Below are 17,059 nucleotides of genomic sequence, written 5' to 3' on the forward strand. Positions count from 1 at the left end.
GCTCCGGGTGACATGATGGGGACATGGGGACCCCTTGGTGACACACTGGGTCCCCTTGGGGACACGTTGGGGACACGGGGCTCCCTTAGGGACACATTGGTGACATTGGTGACACATTGGGGACATTGGGGACATGGGTGTCACCTGTCGCGCCAGGCGCACGGCGTCCCCCGCCAGGCGCTCCCGCAGCTCTGGGTGACACGTTGGGTACATTGGGCCCCCTTGGTGACACGTTGGGGACACGGGGCTCCCTTGGGGACACATTGGTGACACATTGGTGACATTGGGGACATGGGTGTCACCTGTCGCGCCAGGCGCACGGCGTCCCCCGCCAGGCGCTCCCACAGCTCCGGGTGACATGATGGGGACATGGGGACCCCTTGGGGACACATTGGGCCCCCTTGGTGACACGTTGGGGACACGGGGCTCCCTTGGGGACCCCTTGGGGACATTGGGGACACATTGGGGACATGGGTGTCACCTGTCGCGCCAGGCGCACGGCGTCCCCCGCCAGGCGCTCCCACAGCTCCGGGTGACACGTTGGGGACATGGGGACCTCTTGGGGACACATTGGGCCCCCTTGGGGACACGTTGGGGACATGGTGACACATTGGGGACACGTTGGGGACACATTGGGGACACGGTGACACTTTGGTGACACATTGGGGACACATTGGGGACACCTGTCGCGCCAGGCGCACGGCGTCCCCCGCCAGGCGCTCCCGCAGCTCCAGGTGACATGATGGGGACACGTTGGGGACATTGGGCCCCCTTGGGGACACATTGGGGACACGGTGACACTTTGGTGACACATTGGGGACACTTTGGGGACACCTGTCACGCCAGGCGCACGGTGTCCCCCGCCAGGCGCTCCCGCAGCTCCGGGTGACACGTTGGGTACATTGGGCCCCCTTGGGGACACGGGGCTCCCTTGGGGACACATTGGTGACACATTGGTGACATTGGGGACATCGGTGTCACCTGTCTGGCCAGGCGCACGGCGTCCCCCGCCAGGCGCTCCCGCAGCTCCGGGTGACATGATGGGGACATGGGGACCCCTTGGTGACACACTGGGTCCCCTTGGGGACACGTTGGGGACACGGGGCTCCCTTAGGGACACATTGGTGACATTGGTGACACATTGGGGACATTGGGGACATGGGTGTCACCTGTCGCGCCAGGCGCACGGCGTCCCCCGCCAGGCGCTCCCGCAGCTCTGGGTGACACGTTGGGTACATTGGGCCCCCTTGGTGACACGTTGGGGACACGGGGCTCCCTTGGGGACACATTGGTGACACATTGGTGACATTGGGGACATGGGTGTCACCTGTCGCGCCAGGCGCACGGCGTCCCCCGCCAGGCGCTCCCACAGCTCCGGGTGACATGATGGGGACATGGGGACCCCTTGGGGACACATTGGGCCCCCTTGGTGACACGTTGGGGACACGGGGCTCCCTTGGGGACCCCTTGGGGACATTGGGGACACATTGGGGACATGGGTGTCACCTGTCGCGCCAGGCGCACGGCGTCCCCCGCCAGGCGCTCCCACAGCTCCGGGTGACACGTTGGGGACATGGGGACCTCTTGGGGACACATTGGGCCCCCTTGGGGACACGTTGGGGACATGGTGACACATTGGGGACACGTTGGGGACACATTGGTGACACATTGGTGACATTGGGGACATTGGGGACACATTGGTGACACATTGGTGACATTAGGGACATCAGTGTCACCTGTCTGGCCAGGCGCACGGCGTCCCCCGCCAGGCGCTCCCGCAGCTCTGGGTGACACGTTGGGTACATTGGGCCCCCTTGGGGACACGTTGGGGACACGGGGCTCCCTTGGGGACACATTGGTGACACATTGGTGACATTGGGGACATGGGTGTCACCTGTCGCGCCAGGCGCACGGCGTCCCCCGCCACGCGCTCCCACAGCTCCGGGTGACACGTTGGGGACATGGGGACCTCTTGGGGACACATTGGGTCCCCTTGGGGACACGTTGGGGACACGGGGCTCCCTTGGGGACCCCTTGGTGACACATTGGTGACACATTGGTGACATTGGGGACATGGGTGTCACCTGTCGCGCCAGGCGCACGGCGTCCCCCGCCAGGCGCTCCCGCAGCTCCGGGTGACACGTTGGGTACATTGGGGACACGTTGGGGACACGGGGCTCCCTTGGGGACACATTGGTGACACATTGGTGACACTGGGGACATCGGTGTCACCTGTCTGGCCAGGCGCACGGCGTCCCCCGCCAGGCGCTCCCGCAGCTCCGGGTGACACGTTGGGGACATGGGGACCCCTTGGTGACACATTGGTGACATTGGTGACATTGGGGACATGGGTGTCACCTGTCGCGCCAGGCGCACGGCGTCCCCCGCCAGGCGCTCCCGCAGCTCCGGGCGCAGCCGCGCCGCCGGCGCCGTCTCCACGACCTTCTGGTGCCGCCGCTGCACGGAGCAATCCCGCTCAAACAGGTGGATCACGTCACCGTGACGGTCACCTGCGGGGGACGGAAAAGGGACGTCGGGAACGGCCGGGGACACGGAAAAGGGACATCGGGAACGGGGCCGGGGATATGGAAAAGGGACGTCGGGAAGGACCGGGAATGGGAAGGGACCGGAACACAAGGGGACACGGAAAGGGACTGTCGGGAAGGAACCGGGAACGGGAAGGGGCCGGGACACAAGGGGACACGGAAAGGGACTGTCGGGAAGGAACCGGGAACGGGAAGGGACCGTCCGGAGGGACCGGGAACGGGAAGGGGCCGGGACACAAGGGGACACGGAAAAAGGACGTCGGGAAGGGACCAGGAACGGGACACAAGGGGACACAGAAAAGGGATGTCGGGAAGGGACCGGGAACGGGAAGGGACCAGGACACAAGGGGACACGGAAAAGGGACCATCCGGAGGGACCGGGAACGGGAAGGGGCCGGGACACAAGGGGACACAGAAAAGGGACGTCGGGAAGGGACCAGGAACGGGAAGGGACCATCCGGAGGGACTGGGGACCAGGAAGGGGCCGGGAGACCGGGAAGGGACTGGGACACAAGGGGACACGGAAAAGGGACATCGGGAAGGGACCGGGAACAGGAAGGGGCCGGGACACAAGGGGACATGGAAAGGGACCGTCGGGAAGGACCGGGGACATGGAAAAGGGACGTTGGGAACGGCCAGGGACACGGAAAAGGGATGTCGGGAACGGCCGGGGACCGGGAAGGGACCAGGAGACTGGGAAGGAACCAGGCGTCCAGGAACGGACCAGGACACACAGGGACCCAAAAGGGCCCAGGGGACCGGGAAGGGACCGGGAGACTGGGAAGGGATCGGAGGACTGGGAAGGGACCGGAAGACCGGGAAGGGCCTGGGAGACCGGGAAGGGACCAGGAGACCGGGAAAGGACCAGGGGACCCGGAAGGGCTGGGAGACCGGGACACCAGGACACAAAGGGACCCAAAAGGGCCCAGGCGTCCGGGAAGGGACCGGGGGGACTGGGAAGGGGCCAGGAGACTGGGAAGGGACCGGGGACTGGGAAAGGCCCAGGCATCCGGGAAGGGACCGGGAGACTGGGACACCAGGACACAAAGGGACCCAAAAGGGCCTGGGTGTCCGGGAAGGGCCTGGGGGACCGGGAAGGTCCCAGGTGTCTGGGACACAAAAAAGGGCCCAGGCGTCCGGGACACAAAGGGATCCGAAAAAGGGCCCCGGCGTCCGGGAAGGTCCCAGGTGTCCGGGAAGGGCCCCGGCGTCCGGGCGCAGCCTCACCCAGGATCTGGACCTCGATGTGCCGCGGCCGCTCCACGAACTTCTCCACGAACAGGGATCCGTCTCCGAAGGCGGCGGCCGCTTCCGACGACGCCCGCGAGAAACTTTCGGCCAGTTCCTGCGGAGGCGCCCGGATTCCCAGGATCCCCCTGCCCGGACGCCTGGGCCCCCCTCCATGGGATTCCCGGGAATTCTCCCCCCCCCCATGGGATTCCCAGGGTCCCCTCACCCGGACGCCGGGGCCCTCCCATGGGATTCCCGGGAATTCTCCCCCCCCCCCCATGGGATTCCCAGGATCCCCCTGCCCGGACGCCAGGGCCCCCCCCCATGAATTCTCCCCCCCCCCCCATGGGATTCCCAGGGTCCCCCCGCCCGGACGCCGGGCCCCCCCCCCCCATGGGATTCCTGGGAATTCCCCCTCTCCCCATGGGATTCCCAGGATCCCCCCACCCGGACGCTTGGGCCCCTGCTCCGTTGGATTCCTGGGAATTCCCCCCCACCATGGGATTCCCAGGACCCCCTCGCCCGGATGCCTGGGCCCCCCACCGTGGGATTCCCAGGAATTGCCCCCCCCATGGGATTCCCGGGATCGCCCCGCCCGGACGCCTGGGCCCCCCTCCATGGGATTCCCGGGAATTCTCCCCCCCCCCATGGGATTCCCAGGGTCCCCTCACCCGGACGCCTGGGCTCCTGCGCCATGGGATTCCCAGGAATTCCACCCCCGCCATGGGATTCCCAGGATCCCCTCACCGGGATGCCGGGGCCCCCCCGTGGGATTCCCAGGAATTCCCCCCCTCATGGGATTCCCGGGATTCCCCTGCCCGGACGCCTGGGCCCTCCCTGGGGGCTGAGGGGGTCCCATGGGGGGAAGGTCTTGGGGGGTCGGGTCCCATTGGGGGGTGTTGGGAGGTCCTATGGGGGGGTCCCATAGGGGATTCTATAGGGGGTTCCTATAGGGTCCCATGGGGAGGGTCCCATAGGGGATTCTATAGGGGGTTCCTACAGGGTTCCTGAGGGGGGTCCCATAGGGAATTCTATAGGGGGTTCCTATAGCGTCCCATGGGAGCGTCCCATGGGGGTTCTATAGGGGGTTCCTATAGGATTCCTGGGGTGGTCTCATAGGGAATTCTATAGGGGGTTCCTATAGGGCTCCCACAGGGGGTGCTCATAAGGGATCCCATAGGAGTTTTATAGGAGGTTCTATAGAGGGTTCCCATAGGGCTCTCATAAGGGGTTCCGTGAGGGGCTCCCATAGGGGCTCTATAGAGGGATTCCATAGGGTTCCCATAGGGCTTCTATAAGGGGTTCCATGGGGGACTCCCATAAGGGGTTCCCATAGGGCTCCCATAGGGGGGATTCCATAGGGTTCCCATGGGGGGTTCCATAGAGCTCCCATAAGGGGTTCCATGTGGGTTCCCATAGGGGCTCTATAGAGGGATTCCATAGGGTTCCAATAGGGCTTCTATAAGGGGTTCCATGGGGGACTCCCATAGGGGGTTCCCATAGGGCTCCCATAGGGGGGATTCCATAGGGTTCCCATGGGGGGTTCCATAGGGCTCCCATAAGGGGTTCCATGTGGGTTCCCATAGGGGCTCTATAGAGGGATTCCATAGGGTTCCCATAGGGCTTCTATAAGGGGTTCCATGGGGGACTCTCATAGGGGGTTCCCATAGGGCTCCCATAGGGGGGATTCCATAGGGTTCCCATGGGGGGTTCCATAGGGCTCCCATAAGGGGTTCCATGTGGGTTCCCATAGGGGCTCTATAGAGGGATTCCATAGGGCTCCCACGGGAGGTTCCATAGGGGGTTCCATAGGGGGGTTCCCATAGGGCTCCCATAAGGGGTTCCATGTGGGCTCCCACAGGGGGTTCCCATAGGGTTCCCGTAGGGGCTCTATAGGAGGATTCGATAGGGTTGCCATAGGGGGGTTCCATAGGGGGTTCCATAGCGGGTTCCCATAGGGATCCCCTAAGGGGTTCCGTGAGGGGCTCCCATAGGGGCTCTACAGGGGGATTCCATAGGGGTTCCATAGGGGGGTTCCCATAGGGGGGTTCCCATAGGGGCTCCATAGGGGCTCCATAGGGGGGTTCCCATAGGGGGGTTCCCATAGGGGTTCCATAGGGGGGTTCCATAGGGGTTCCATAGGGGGGTTCCCATAGGGGTTCCATAGGGGGTTCCATAGGGCGGTTCCCATAGGGGATCCATGGGGGGTTCCATAGGGGTTCCATAGGGGGGTTCCATAGGGGTTCCATAGGGGGTTCCATAGGGGGGTTCCCATAGGGGATCCATGGGGGGCTCCTCAGGGGGTTCCATAGGGGGGTTCCCATAGGGGTTCCATAGGGGGGCTCCATAGGGGGGTTCCCATAGGGGGTTCCATAGGGGGTTCCATAGGGGCTCCATAGGGGGGTTCCCATAGGGGGTTCCCATAGGGGCTCCATAGGGGCTCCATAGGGGGGTTCCCATAGGGGGTTCCATAGGGGGTTCCATAGGGGCTCCATAGGGGGGTTCCCATAGGGGGTTCCCATAGGGGCTCCATAGGGGCTCCATAGGGGGGGTTCCATAGGGGGTTCCATAGGGGGGTTCCCATAGGGGTTCCATAGGGGAGTTCCATAGGGGGGTTCCATAGGGGGTTCCATAGGGGATCCCATAGGGGTTCCATAGGGGGGTTCCATAGGGGGGTTCCATAGGGGGTTCCATAGGGGGTTCCATAGGGGGTTCCATAGGGATTCCATAGGGGTTCCATAGGGGGGGTTCCCATAGGGGATCCATGGGGGGCTCCCTCAGGGGGTTCCATAGGGGGGTTCCCATAGGGGTTCCATAGGGGGTTCCATAGGGGGGTTCCCATAGGGGGTTCCATAGGGGGGTTCCCATAGGGGCTCCATAGGGGGGTTCCCATAGGGGGTTCCATAGGGATTCCATAGGGGTTCCATAGGGGAGTTCCCATAGGGGGGTTCCCATAGGGGTTCCATAGGGGCTCCATAGGGGGGTTCCCATAGGGGGTTCCCATAGGGGCTCCATAGGGGCTCCATAGGGGGGTTCCCAAAGGGGGTTCCCATAGGGGGTTCCCATAGGGGGTTCCCATAGGGGCTCCATAGGGGCTCCATAGGGCTCACCTGCTCCCCCCGCACCACGCGCATCCCGCGGCGCCGCCCCCCCCGTGCGCCGCCTTCAGGATCACCGGGAATCCGGCGGCGGCCGCGAAGGCGGCGGCTTCGGCCAGGTCGGACACGGGGGACGGGGTCCCGGGCACCACGGGCAGCCCTGGGGGCGGGAGGGACGTATAGAACCCTATAGACACCTATAGACCCTATAGACACATATAGACACCTATAGAACCGCCCCCGACACCCCATAACGCCCACAGACCCCATAGAGCCCCCAGAGCCCCGCGGGGGTCCCGGGCACCACGGGGAGCCCTGGGGGAGACAGGGACATATAGAACCCTATAGACACCTATAGACACCTATAGACACCTATAGACACCTATAGAACCCTATAGACCCGCCTCCAACCCCCCAGAACACCCACAGACCCCTGGGGGCGAATGGGACCTATACGACCCTATAGACACCTATAGACACCTATAGAACCGCCCCCGACCTCCCGGAACACCCACAGACCCCATAGAGCCCCCAGAGCCCCGCGGGGGTGCCGGGCACCACGGGGAGCCCTGGGGGCGAGACGGACATATAGAACGCTATAGAACCCTATAGAACACTATAGAACCGCCCCCAACACCCCGGAACACCCACAGACCCCATAGAGCCCCGCGGGGGTCCCAGGCACCACGGGGAGCCCTGGGGGCGGGAGGGACATATAGAACCGTATAGACACCTATAGACACATATAGACCCTATAGACCCGCCCCCGACACCCCATAATGCCCACAGACCCCATAGAGCCCCCAGAGCCCCGCGGGGGTCCCGGGCACCACGGGGAGCCCTGGGGGCGACAGGGACATATAGAACCCTATAGACACCTATAGACACCTATAGACACCTATAGACCCTATAGACCCGCCTCCAACCCCCCAGAACACCCACAGACCCCTGGGGGCGAACGGGACCTATACGACCCTATAGACACCTATAGACACCTATAGAACCGCCCCCGACCCCCCGGAACACCCACAGACCCCACAGAGCCCCCAGAGCCCCGCGGGGGGGCCGGGCACCACGGGGAGCCCTGGGGCCGGGAGAGACATATAGAACTCTATAGGCACCTATAGACACCTATAGATATTTATAGACTCTATAGAACCACCCCCAACACCCCATAACGCCCACAGACCCCATAGAGCCCCCAGAGTCCCGCGGGGGTCCCGGGCACCACGGGGAGCCCTGGGGGTGACAGGGACATATAGAACCCTATAGGCACCTATAGACACCTATAGAACCCTATAGACCCGCCTCCAACCCCCCAGAACACCCACAGACCCCTGGGGGCGAACGGGACCTATAGGACCCTATAGGACCCTATAGACACCTATAGACACCTATAGAACCGCCCCCAACACCCCGGAACATCCACAGACCCCATAGAGCCCCCAGAGCCCCGCGGGGGGGCCGAGCACCACGGGGAGGCCTGGGGCCGGGAGAGACATATAGAACCCTATAGGCACCTATAGACACCTATAGATATTTATAGACTCTATAGAACCACCCCCAACACCCCATAACGCCCACAGACCCCATAGAGCCCCCAGAGTCCCGCGGGGGTCCCGGGCACCACGGGGAGCCCTGGGGGTGACAGGGACATATAGAACCCTATAGGCACCTATAGACACCTATAGACACATATAGACCCTATAGACCCGCCTCCAACCCCCCAGAACACCCACAGACCCCATAGAGCCCCCAGAGCCCCGCCGGGGTCCCGGGCACCACGGGGAGCCCTGGGGGTAACAGGGACATATAAAACCCTATAGACACCTATAGACACCTATAGAACCGCCCCCAACACCCCGGAACACCCACAGACCCCACAGAGCCCCCAGAGCCCCACGGGGGTGCCGGGCACCACAGGGAGCCCTGGGCGGGGGGAAAGGGACATATAGACACCTATAAAACCCTATAGAACCCTATAAAACCATATAGAACCGCCCCCGACCCCCCCGGAACACCCACAGACCCCATAAAGCCCCATCCCCATCCCATAACCCCCCATCTCCCACCGCATAGCACCTCCCCACACCCCACTGACACCCTATAGAGCCCTATAGAGCCCTACAGACACCCATAGACTCCTATACAGCCCTATGGAATCCATACCGGCCTCCTGCGCCAGACGCCGCGCCTGCACCTTGTCCCCCATGGCGCGCACCACGGCCCCATAGCCCGCCCCATAGAACCCCCCCACACCCCATACACACCCCATAGACCCCTGTAGACCCCCATAGACCCCTATAGAGCCCCATAGAGCCCTATAGACGCTATGGGATCCATACCGGCCTCCTGCGCCAGGCGCCGCGCCTGCACCTTGTCCCCCATGGCGCGCACCACGGCCCCATAGCCCGCCCCACAGAACCCCCCCACGCCCCATACACACCCCATAGACCCCCATAGACCCCTATAGACCCCTATAGAGCCCTATAGACCCTATGGGATCCATACCGGTCTCCTGCGCCAGGCGCCGCGCCTGCACCTTGTCCCCCATGGTGCGCACCACGGCCCCATAGCCCGCCCCATAGAACCACCCCACACCCCATACACACCCCATAGACCCCTATAGACCCCTATAGACCCCTATACATCCCCTATAGACCCTATGGGATCCATACCGGCCTCCTGCGCCAGGCGCCGCGCCTGCACCTTGTCCCCCATGGCGCGCACCACGGCCCCATAGCCCGCCCCATGGAACCCCCCCACACCCCATACACACCCCAGAGACCCCCATAGACCCCTATAGAGCCCTATAGACCCCTATAGATCCCCTATAGACCCTATGTGATCCATACCGGCCTCCTGCGCCAGGCGCCGCGCCTGCACCTTGTCCCCCATGGCGCGCCCCATAGAACCCCCCCCACACCCCATACACACCCCATAGACCCCCATAGACCCCTATAGACCCCCATAGACCCTATAGACCCCTATAGATCCCCTATAGACCCTATGGGATCCATACCGGCCTCCTGCGCCAGGCGCCGCGCCTGCACCTTGTCCCCCATGGCGCGCACCACGGCCCCATAGCCCGCCCCATAGAACCCCCCACACCCCATACACACCCCATAGACCCCTATAGAGCCCTATAGACCCCTATAGATCCCCTATAGACCCTATGGGATCCATACCGGCCTCCTGCGCCAGGCGCCGCGCCTGCACCTTGTCCCCCATGGCGCGCACCACGGCCCCATAGCCCGCCCCATAGAACCCCCCCGCACCCCATACACACCCCATAGACCCCCATAGACCCCTATAGAGCCCTATAGACCCCTATAGATCCCCTATAGACCCTATGGGATCCATACCGGCCTCCTGCGCCAGGCGCCGCGCCTGCACCTTGTCCCCCATGGCGCGCACCACGGCCGGGGGAGGCCCCACGAACCGGAGGCCGGCGGCCCCCACGGCCTCCGCGAAATCCGCGCGCTCCGACAGGAATCCGTAGCCGGGATGGACGGCGTCGGCGCCGCTCTCCTGCGGGGGGAAAACCGGGAATGAGGGGAGGCGGAATCTGGGAAAAGGGAGCCGGAGGCTGGGAATTTTGTCCCACAAGGGGTCGAGTGGCCGGGATAGGGGCCCAAATGTCCGGGATAGGGGCCCCGGCATCCGGGAAAGGGGCCTCGGAGTCTGGGAATTCCCTCCCACAAGGGGCCGAGTGGCCGGGAAAGGGGCCTGAATGTCTGGGATAGGGCCCCAGAGTCTGGGAAAGGGACCCTGGAGTCTGGGAAAGGGGTCCTGGAGTTCGGGAAAGGGGCTCCGGAGTCCTGGAATTCCGTCCCGCAAGGGGCCAAGTGGCTGGGAAAGGGGCCCAAATGTCCAGGATAGGGGCCCCGGCATCTGGGAAAGGGGCCCCAGCATCTGGAAAAGGGGTCTTGGAGTCCAGGAATTCCCTCCCACACGGGTCCAAGTGGTCAGGAAAGGGCCCTGGAGTCCCGGAAAGGGACCTGGAGTCTGGGAATTCCCTCCTACAAGGGGCCAAATGTCCGGGAAAGGGGCCTGAATGTCTGGGATAGGGCCCCGGAGTCCAGGAAAGGGACCCTGGAGTCTGGGAAAGGGGTCCTGGAGTCCAGGAAAAGGGATCCGGAGGCTGGGAATTCCGTCCCGCAAGGGGGCGAGTGGCCGGGAAAGGGGCCTGAATGTCTGGGATAGGGCCCCGGAGTCCGGGAAAGGGACCCTGGAGTCTGGGAAAGGGGTCCTGGAGTCCAGGAAAAGGGATCCGGAGGCTGGGAATTCCGTCCCACAAGGGGCCGAGTGGCTGGGAAAGGGGCCCAAATGCCCGGGATAGGGGCCCCGGCATCCGGGAAAGGGGCCCTGGAGTCCAAGGAAGGGCCCAGGTGTCCGGGAAAGGGGCTCCGGAGTCTGGGAATTCCCTCCCACAAGGGGCCGAGTGGCCGGGAAAGGGGCCTGAATGTCTGGGATAGGGCCCCAGAGTCCGGGAAAGGGACCCTGGAGTCTGGGAAAGGGCTCCTGGAGTCCGGGAAAGGGGCTCCGGAGTCCTGGAATTCCCTCCAACAAGGGGCCGAGTGGCCAGGAAAGGGGCCCCGGGATCCGGGAAAGGGACCCGGAGTCTGGGAATTCCGTCCCACAAGGGCCCAAGTGTCCAGGAAGGGCCCGGTCCCTGGGAAGGCCCCATCCTCGGGAATGCTCCGGTGTTGGGAAGGGCCCTGGTGCCCGGGAAGGCCCTGGTGTCCCCAGAAGGCCCCGGTGTCCCCAGAAGGCCCCATTCCCGGGAGGGCCCCATTCCCAGGAAGTCACATTCCCGGGAAGGCCTTGATGCCCCTGAAAGGGCCCCGGCGTCCCTGGAAGGCCCCAGTGTCCCTGGAAGGCCCCATTCCCGGGAAGGCCCCATTCCCGGGAAGGCCCCATTCCCCGGAAGGCCCCGGTGTTGGGAAGGGCCCTGGTGCCCAGGAAGGCCCCAGTGTCCCTGGAAGGCTCCGTCCCTGGGAAGGCCCCGGTGTCCCCACGTCCCCGTCCTCCCAGTGCCCCCATCCTGTCCCCCCGGTGTCCCCGGTGTCCCCGTGTCCCCATCCCCAGGAAGGCTCCGGTGCCCAGGAAGTGTTGGGAAGGCCCCAGTGTTGGGAAGGCCCCGGTCCATGGGAAGGCCCCAGTGTTGGGAAGGCCCCGGTGTCCCTGGAAGGCCCCATTCCCGGGAAGGCCCCGGTGTCCCCACGTCCCTGTCCTCCCAGTGTCCCCATCCTGTCCCCCCGGTGTCCCCGTGCCCCCATCCCCGGGAAGGCCCCGGTGCTCAGGAAGTGTTGGGAAGGCTCCAGTGTTGGGAAGGCCCCGGTGTCCCCAGTGTCCCCAGTGTCCCTGATGTCCCCAGTGTCTCCTGTCCCCCAGTGTCCCTGATGTCCCCGGTGTCCCCGGTGTCCCCATGTGCCCATCCCCAGGAAGGCCCCAGTGTCCCAGAAAGGGCCCTGGTGTCCCCAGAAGGCCCCAGGAAGGCCCCAGTGTTGGGAAGGCCCCGGTGTCCCCAATGTCCCCAGTTTCCCTGATGTCCCAGCGTCCCCATCCCCCCAGTGTCCCTGATGTCCCCGGTGTCCCCTGTCCCCTCGGTGTCCCTGATGTCCCCGGTGTCCCTGGTGTCCCTGTGTCCCTGTCCCCAGGAAGGCCCCAGTGTTGGGAAGGCCCCGGCCCATGGGAAGGCCCCGGTGTTGGGAAGGCCCCGATGTCCCCAGTGTCCCCAGTGTCCCTGATGTCCCCAGTGTCCCCTGTCCCCCCGGTGTCCCTGATGTCCCCGGTGTCCCCTGTCCCCCCGGTGTCCCCGTGTCCCTGTCCCCAGGAAGGCCCCAGTGTTGGGAAGGCCCCGGCCCATGGGAAGGCCCCGGTGTCCCCGATGTCCCCAGTCTCCCCAATGTCCCCGGTCCCCCTGGTGTCCCTGATGTCCCCAGTGTCCCCTGTCCCCCCGGTGTCCCCATGTGCCCATCCCCAGGAAGGCCCCAGTGTCCCAGAAAGGGCCCTGGTGTCCCCAGAAGGCCCCAGGAAGGCCCCAGTGTTGGGAAGGCCCCAGTGTCCCCAGTGTCCCCTGTCCCCCCGGTCTCCCTGGTGTCCCCTGTCCCCCCCGGTGTCCCCGATGTCCCCCCGGTGTCCCTGATGTCCCTGGTGTCCCCAGTGTCCCCCTGGTGTCCCCAGTGTCCCCGGTGCCCAGGAAGTGTTGGGAAGGCCCCAGTGTTGGGAAGGCCCCGGTGTCCCCAGTGTCCCTGATGTCCCCAGTGTCTCCTGTCCCCCGGTGTCCCTGATGTCCCTGGTGTCCCTGTGCCCTGGTGTCCCCATGTCCATGTCCCCGGGAAGGCCCCGGTGCCTGGAAAGTGCTGGGAAGGCCCCAGTGTTGGGTAGGCCTCAGTGTTGGGAAGGCCCCGGCCCATGGGAAGGCCCCTGTCCCCCCGGTGTCCCCAATGTCCCCAGTCTCCCTGGGTTCCCGGTGTCCCCTGTCCCCCCGGTGTCCCCGTGTCCCTGTCCCCGGGAAGGCCCCGGTGCCCAGGAAGTGTTGGGAAGGCCCCAGTGTCGGGAAGGCCCCGGTCCATGGGAAGGCCCCAGTGTTGGGAAGGCCCCGGTGTCCCCAGTGTCCCCAGTGTCCCTGATGTCCCCAGTGTCCCCTGTCCCCCCGGTGACCCTGATGTCCCCGGTGTCCCTGGTGTCCCTGTGTCCCTGTCCCCGGGAAGGCCCCGGTGCCTGGAAAGTGCTGGGAAGGCCCCAGTGTTGGGAAGGCCCCGGCCCATGGGAAGGCCCCGGTGTCCCCGATGTCCCCAGTCTGCCCGATGTCCCCGGTCCCCCTGGTGTCCCTGATGTCCCCAGTGTCCCCTGTCCCCCCGGTGTCCCCATGTGCCCATCCCCAGGAAGGCCCCAGTGTCCCAGGAAGGCCCTGGTGTCCCCAGTGTCCCTGATGTCCCCAATGTCCCCTGTCCCCCCGGTGTCCCTGATGTCCCCGGTGTCCCTGGTGTCCCTGTGTCCGTCCCCGGGAAGGCCCCGGTGCCTGGAAAGTGCTGGGAAGGCCCCAGTGTTGGGTAGGCCTCAGTGTTGGGAAGGCCCCGGCCCATGGGAAGGCCCCGGTGTCCCCGGTGTCCCCGGTGTCCCCAGTGTCCCTGATGTCCCCAGTGTCCCCTGTCCCCCCACGTCCCCCCACGTCCCCCCACGTCCCCGCGCTCACCCTGGCCACGCGCAGCAAGTCGGGCACGTGCAGATAGGCCTGGACGGGCGGCAGCCCCCGGCCGACCACGTAGGCCTCGTCGGCCTTCTGGCGATGGAGCTGGGCCGTGTCCTGCTCGGAGTACACGGCCACCGTGCGGATCCCCAGCTCCGTGCAGGCCCGGAACACCCGCACCGCGATCTCCCCTGGGGACATGGGGACATTGGGGACAATGGGGACAATGGGACAATGGGGACATTGGGGACAATGGGGACATTGGGGTTATTGGGGACATTGGGGACATGGGGACATTGGGGACATGGGGACATGGAGCCGGGCCGTGTCCTGCTCGGAGTACACGGCCACCGTGCGGATCCCCAGCTCCGTGCAGGCCCGGAACACCCGCACCGCGATCTCCCCTGGGGACATTGGGGACAATGGGGACATTGGGGTTATTGGGGACATTGGGATAATGAGGGACATTGGGGACATGGAGCTGGGCCGTGTCCTGCTCGGAGTACACGGCCACCGTGCGGATCCCCAGCTCCGTGCAGGCCCGGAACACCCGCACCGCGATCTCCCCTGGGGACATGGGGACATTGGGGACAATGGGGACATTGGGGACAATGAGGGACATTGGGGACATTGGGGACATTGGGGACATTGGGATAATGAGGGACATTGGGGTTATTGGGGACATTGGGGACATTGCGGACATTGGGGACATTGGGGTTATTGGGGACATTGGGGACAATGGGGTTATTGGGGACATTGGGGACATTGGGACATTGGGGACATTGGGGACATTGGGGTTATTTGGGTTATTGGGGACATTGGGGTTATGGGGACATTGGGGACATTGGGGACATTGGGACAATGGGGTTATTGGGGTTATGGGGACATTGGGGACATTGGGACAATGAGGGACATTGGGGACATTGGGGACATTGGGGTTATTGGGGTTATGGGGACATTGGGGACATTGGGGACAATGGGACAATGGGGTTATTGGGACATTGGGGACATTGGGGACATCGGGGTTATTGGGGTTATGGGGACATGGGGACATTGGGGACATTGGGGACATTGGGGACATTGGGGTTATTGGGACATTGGGGACAATGGGGACATTGGGGACACGGGGGGTGTTGGGGACATCCGGGGCATTCAGGGCAGTTGGGGACATGGGGGGGCCCCCTGGGGGGGACACAAGGAGACCCAGGGGGGTCATGGGGGGGTCACGAGGTCATGGGGGGTCACAGGGGGGGTTATGGGGGTCATGGAGGGGTCACACGGGGTTGTGGGGGTCACGGGGTCACATGGGGGTCACACAGGGTCGTGGGGGGGTCATGGGGGTCACACGGGGTCGCGGGGGGGTCACATGGTCACGCAGGGGTCACACGAGGGTCACATGGGGTCGCGGGGGGTCACGGGGTCACACGGGGGTCACATGGGGTTGCGGGGGATCACACGGGGGTCGCGGGGGGTCACAGGGGTCATGCAGGGGTCACATGGGGGGGCCACAGGATTCACGGGGGGGGTCATGCAGGGGTCACACAGGGGTCGGGGGTCACGGGGTCACACGGGGGTCACGCGGGGGGGTCACGCGGGGGTCACTCACCCCGATTGGCCACCAGCAGCTTCTGGATGGGCCGGTGGGCGACGCCCCGGGCCCCCCCCCGCAGGGCCCGGCCCCCCCGGCGGAGCCAGAGCTGCCACATCTGGGGGGGGAGGGGGCGGGGTCAGCGCCGGGAGCCCCGCCCCCAACCCCCAGAGCCCCGCCCCCAACCCCCGTCCCCTCCCCCCACCAGACCCCGCCCCCAGTGCCGCCCCCTCCCACCCGGAGGCCGGGGAGAAGCCCCGCCCCCCCGGGGCTCCGCCCCCCCGGCTCCCTCCCCTCCCCCCCAAGGCCGGAGGGCCCCGGCGTCCGGGCGGCCCCTGACCCGGTGACCCCTGACCCGGGTGACCCCTGACCCGAGACGTGGCCGGGGACACGACAGCAGAGACAACCCCCCCCCCCGCTACCGTAATGAGCCTAAGAGAGGCCCCGAGCCCATTACTGTAAGGGAGACCCCTGAGCGCCGCTACCGTAATGAGCCTAAGAGACTGCCCCCCCCGAATCCCACTACTGTAGTGACCCTAAGAGACCCCCCAAACCCCAATACCGTAATGAGCCTAAGAGACCCCCCCGAACCCCTGCTACCGTAGTGATCCTGAGAGATTCCTCCCGAACCCCACTACCGTAGTGACCCTAAGAGAACCCACGGAACCCTGCTACCGTAGTGACCCTAAGAGACCCCCCAAACCCCAATACCGTAATGAGCCTAAGAGACCCCTCTGAGCCCCGCTACTGTAACGAGCCTAAGAGACCCCCCTGAACCCCTGCTACCGTAGTGACGCTAAGAGACCCCCCTGAACCTCCTCTACTGTAGTGACCCTAAGAGACACCCCTGAACCCCAATACCGTAATGAGCCTAAGAGACCCCCCTGAGCCCCGCTACTATAATGAGCCTAAGAGACCCCCCGAACCCCACTACCGTAGTGACACTAAGAGACCCCCCGAACCTCCTCTACCGTAGTGACACTAAGAGACCCCCCTGAATCTCCTCTACCGTAGTGACCCTGAGAGACCCTCCCCGAACCCCACTACCGTAGTGACCCTAAGAGAACCCACGGAACCCTGCTACCGTAGTGATCCTAAGAGACCCCCCTGAACCCCCACTGCCACAGTGACCTGAAGAGACCCCCCGAACCTCCTCTACCGTAGTGATCCTAAAAGAACCCATTGAACGCTGTTACTGTAGAGCTCCTGAGACCCCCCTGAACCCCATTACCATAATGAGCCTAAAATAGAACCCTGAAGCCATTGACATAAGGGAGACCCCCATGACCCCCACTACCGTAGAGACCCTAAGAGACCGCCCCGAGCCCTGCTACCGTAGAGCTCCTAAGAGAGACCCCCCGGAACCCCATTACCGTAATGAGCCCAAGAGAGAACCCCG

General features: G+C 64.7%; 1 protein-coding gene across 1 annotated transcript in view; it reads right to left on the bottom strand.

The window, feature by feature from the left end:
* The window catches only part of PC (pyruvate carboxylase), a 54,362-nt gene extending 40,089 nt beyond the window's left edge, over positions 1-14,273 (bottom strand). The window contains exons 1-5 of the mRNA XM_088538807.1: positions 14,079-14,273; positions 10,240-10,405; positions 6,887-7,034; positions 3,774-3,922; positions 2,359-2,510 (exon numbers count right to left, since the gene is read on the bottom strand). Coding sequence (XP_088394933.1) covers positions 2,359-2,510; positions 3,774-3,922; positions 6,887-7,034; positions 10,240-10,405; positions 14,079-14,273 — 810 coding nt within the window. The remainder of the gene's footprint in view (positions 1-2,358; positions 2,511-3,773; positions 3,923-6,886; positions 7,035-10,239; positions 10,406-14,078) is intronic.
* Between the last annotated feature and the right edge of the window lie 2,786 nt (positions 14,274-17,059).

This window comes from Tinamus guttatus, unplaced genomic scaffold, assembly GCF_059628265.1.
Source record: "Tinamus guttatus ecotype Peru unplaced genomic scaffold, ASM5962826v1 Tinamus_guttatus_pri_ptg001197l, whole genome shotgun sequence".
Lineage (NCBI taxonomy): Eukaryota > Metazoa > Chordata > Aves > Tinamiformes > Tinamidae > Tinamus > Tinamus guttatus.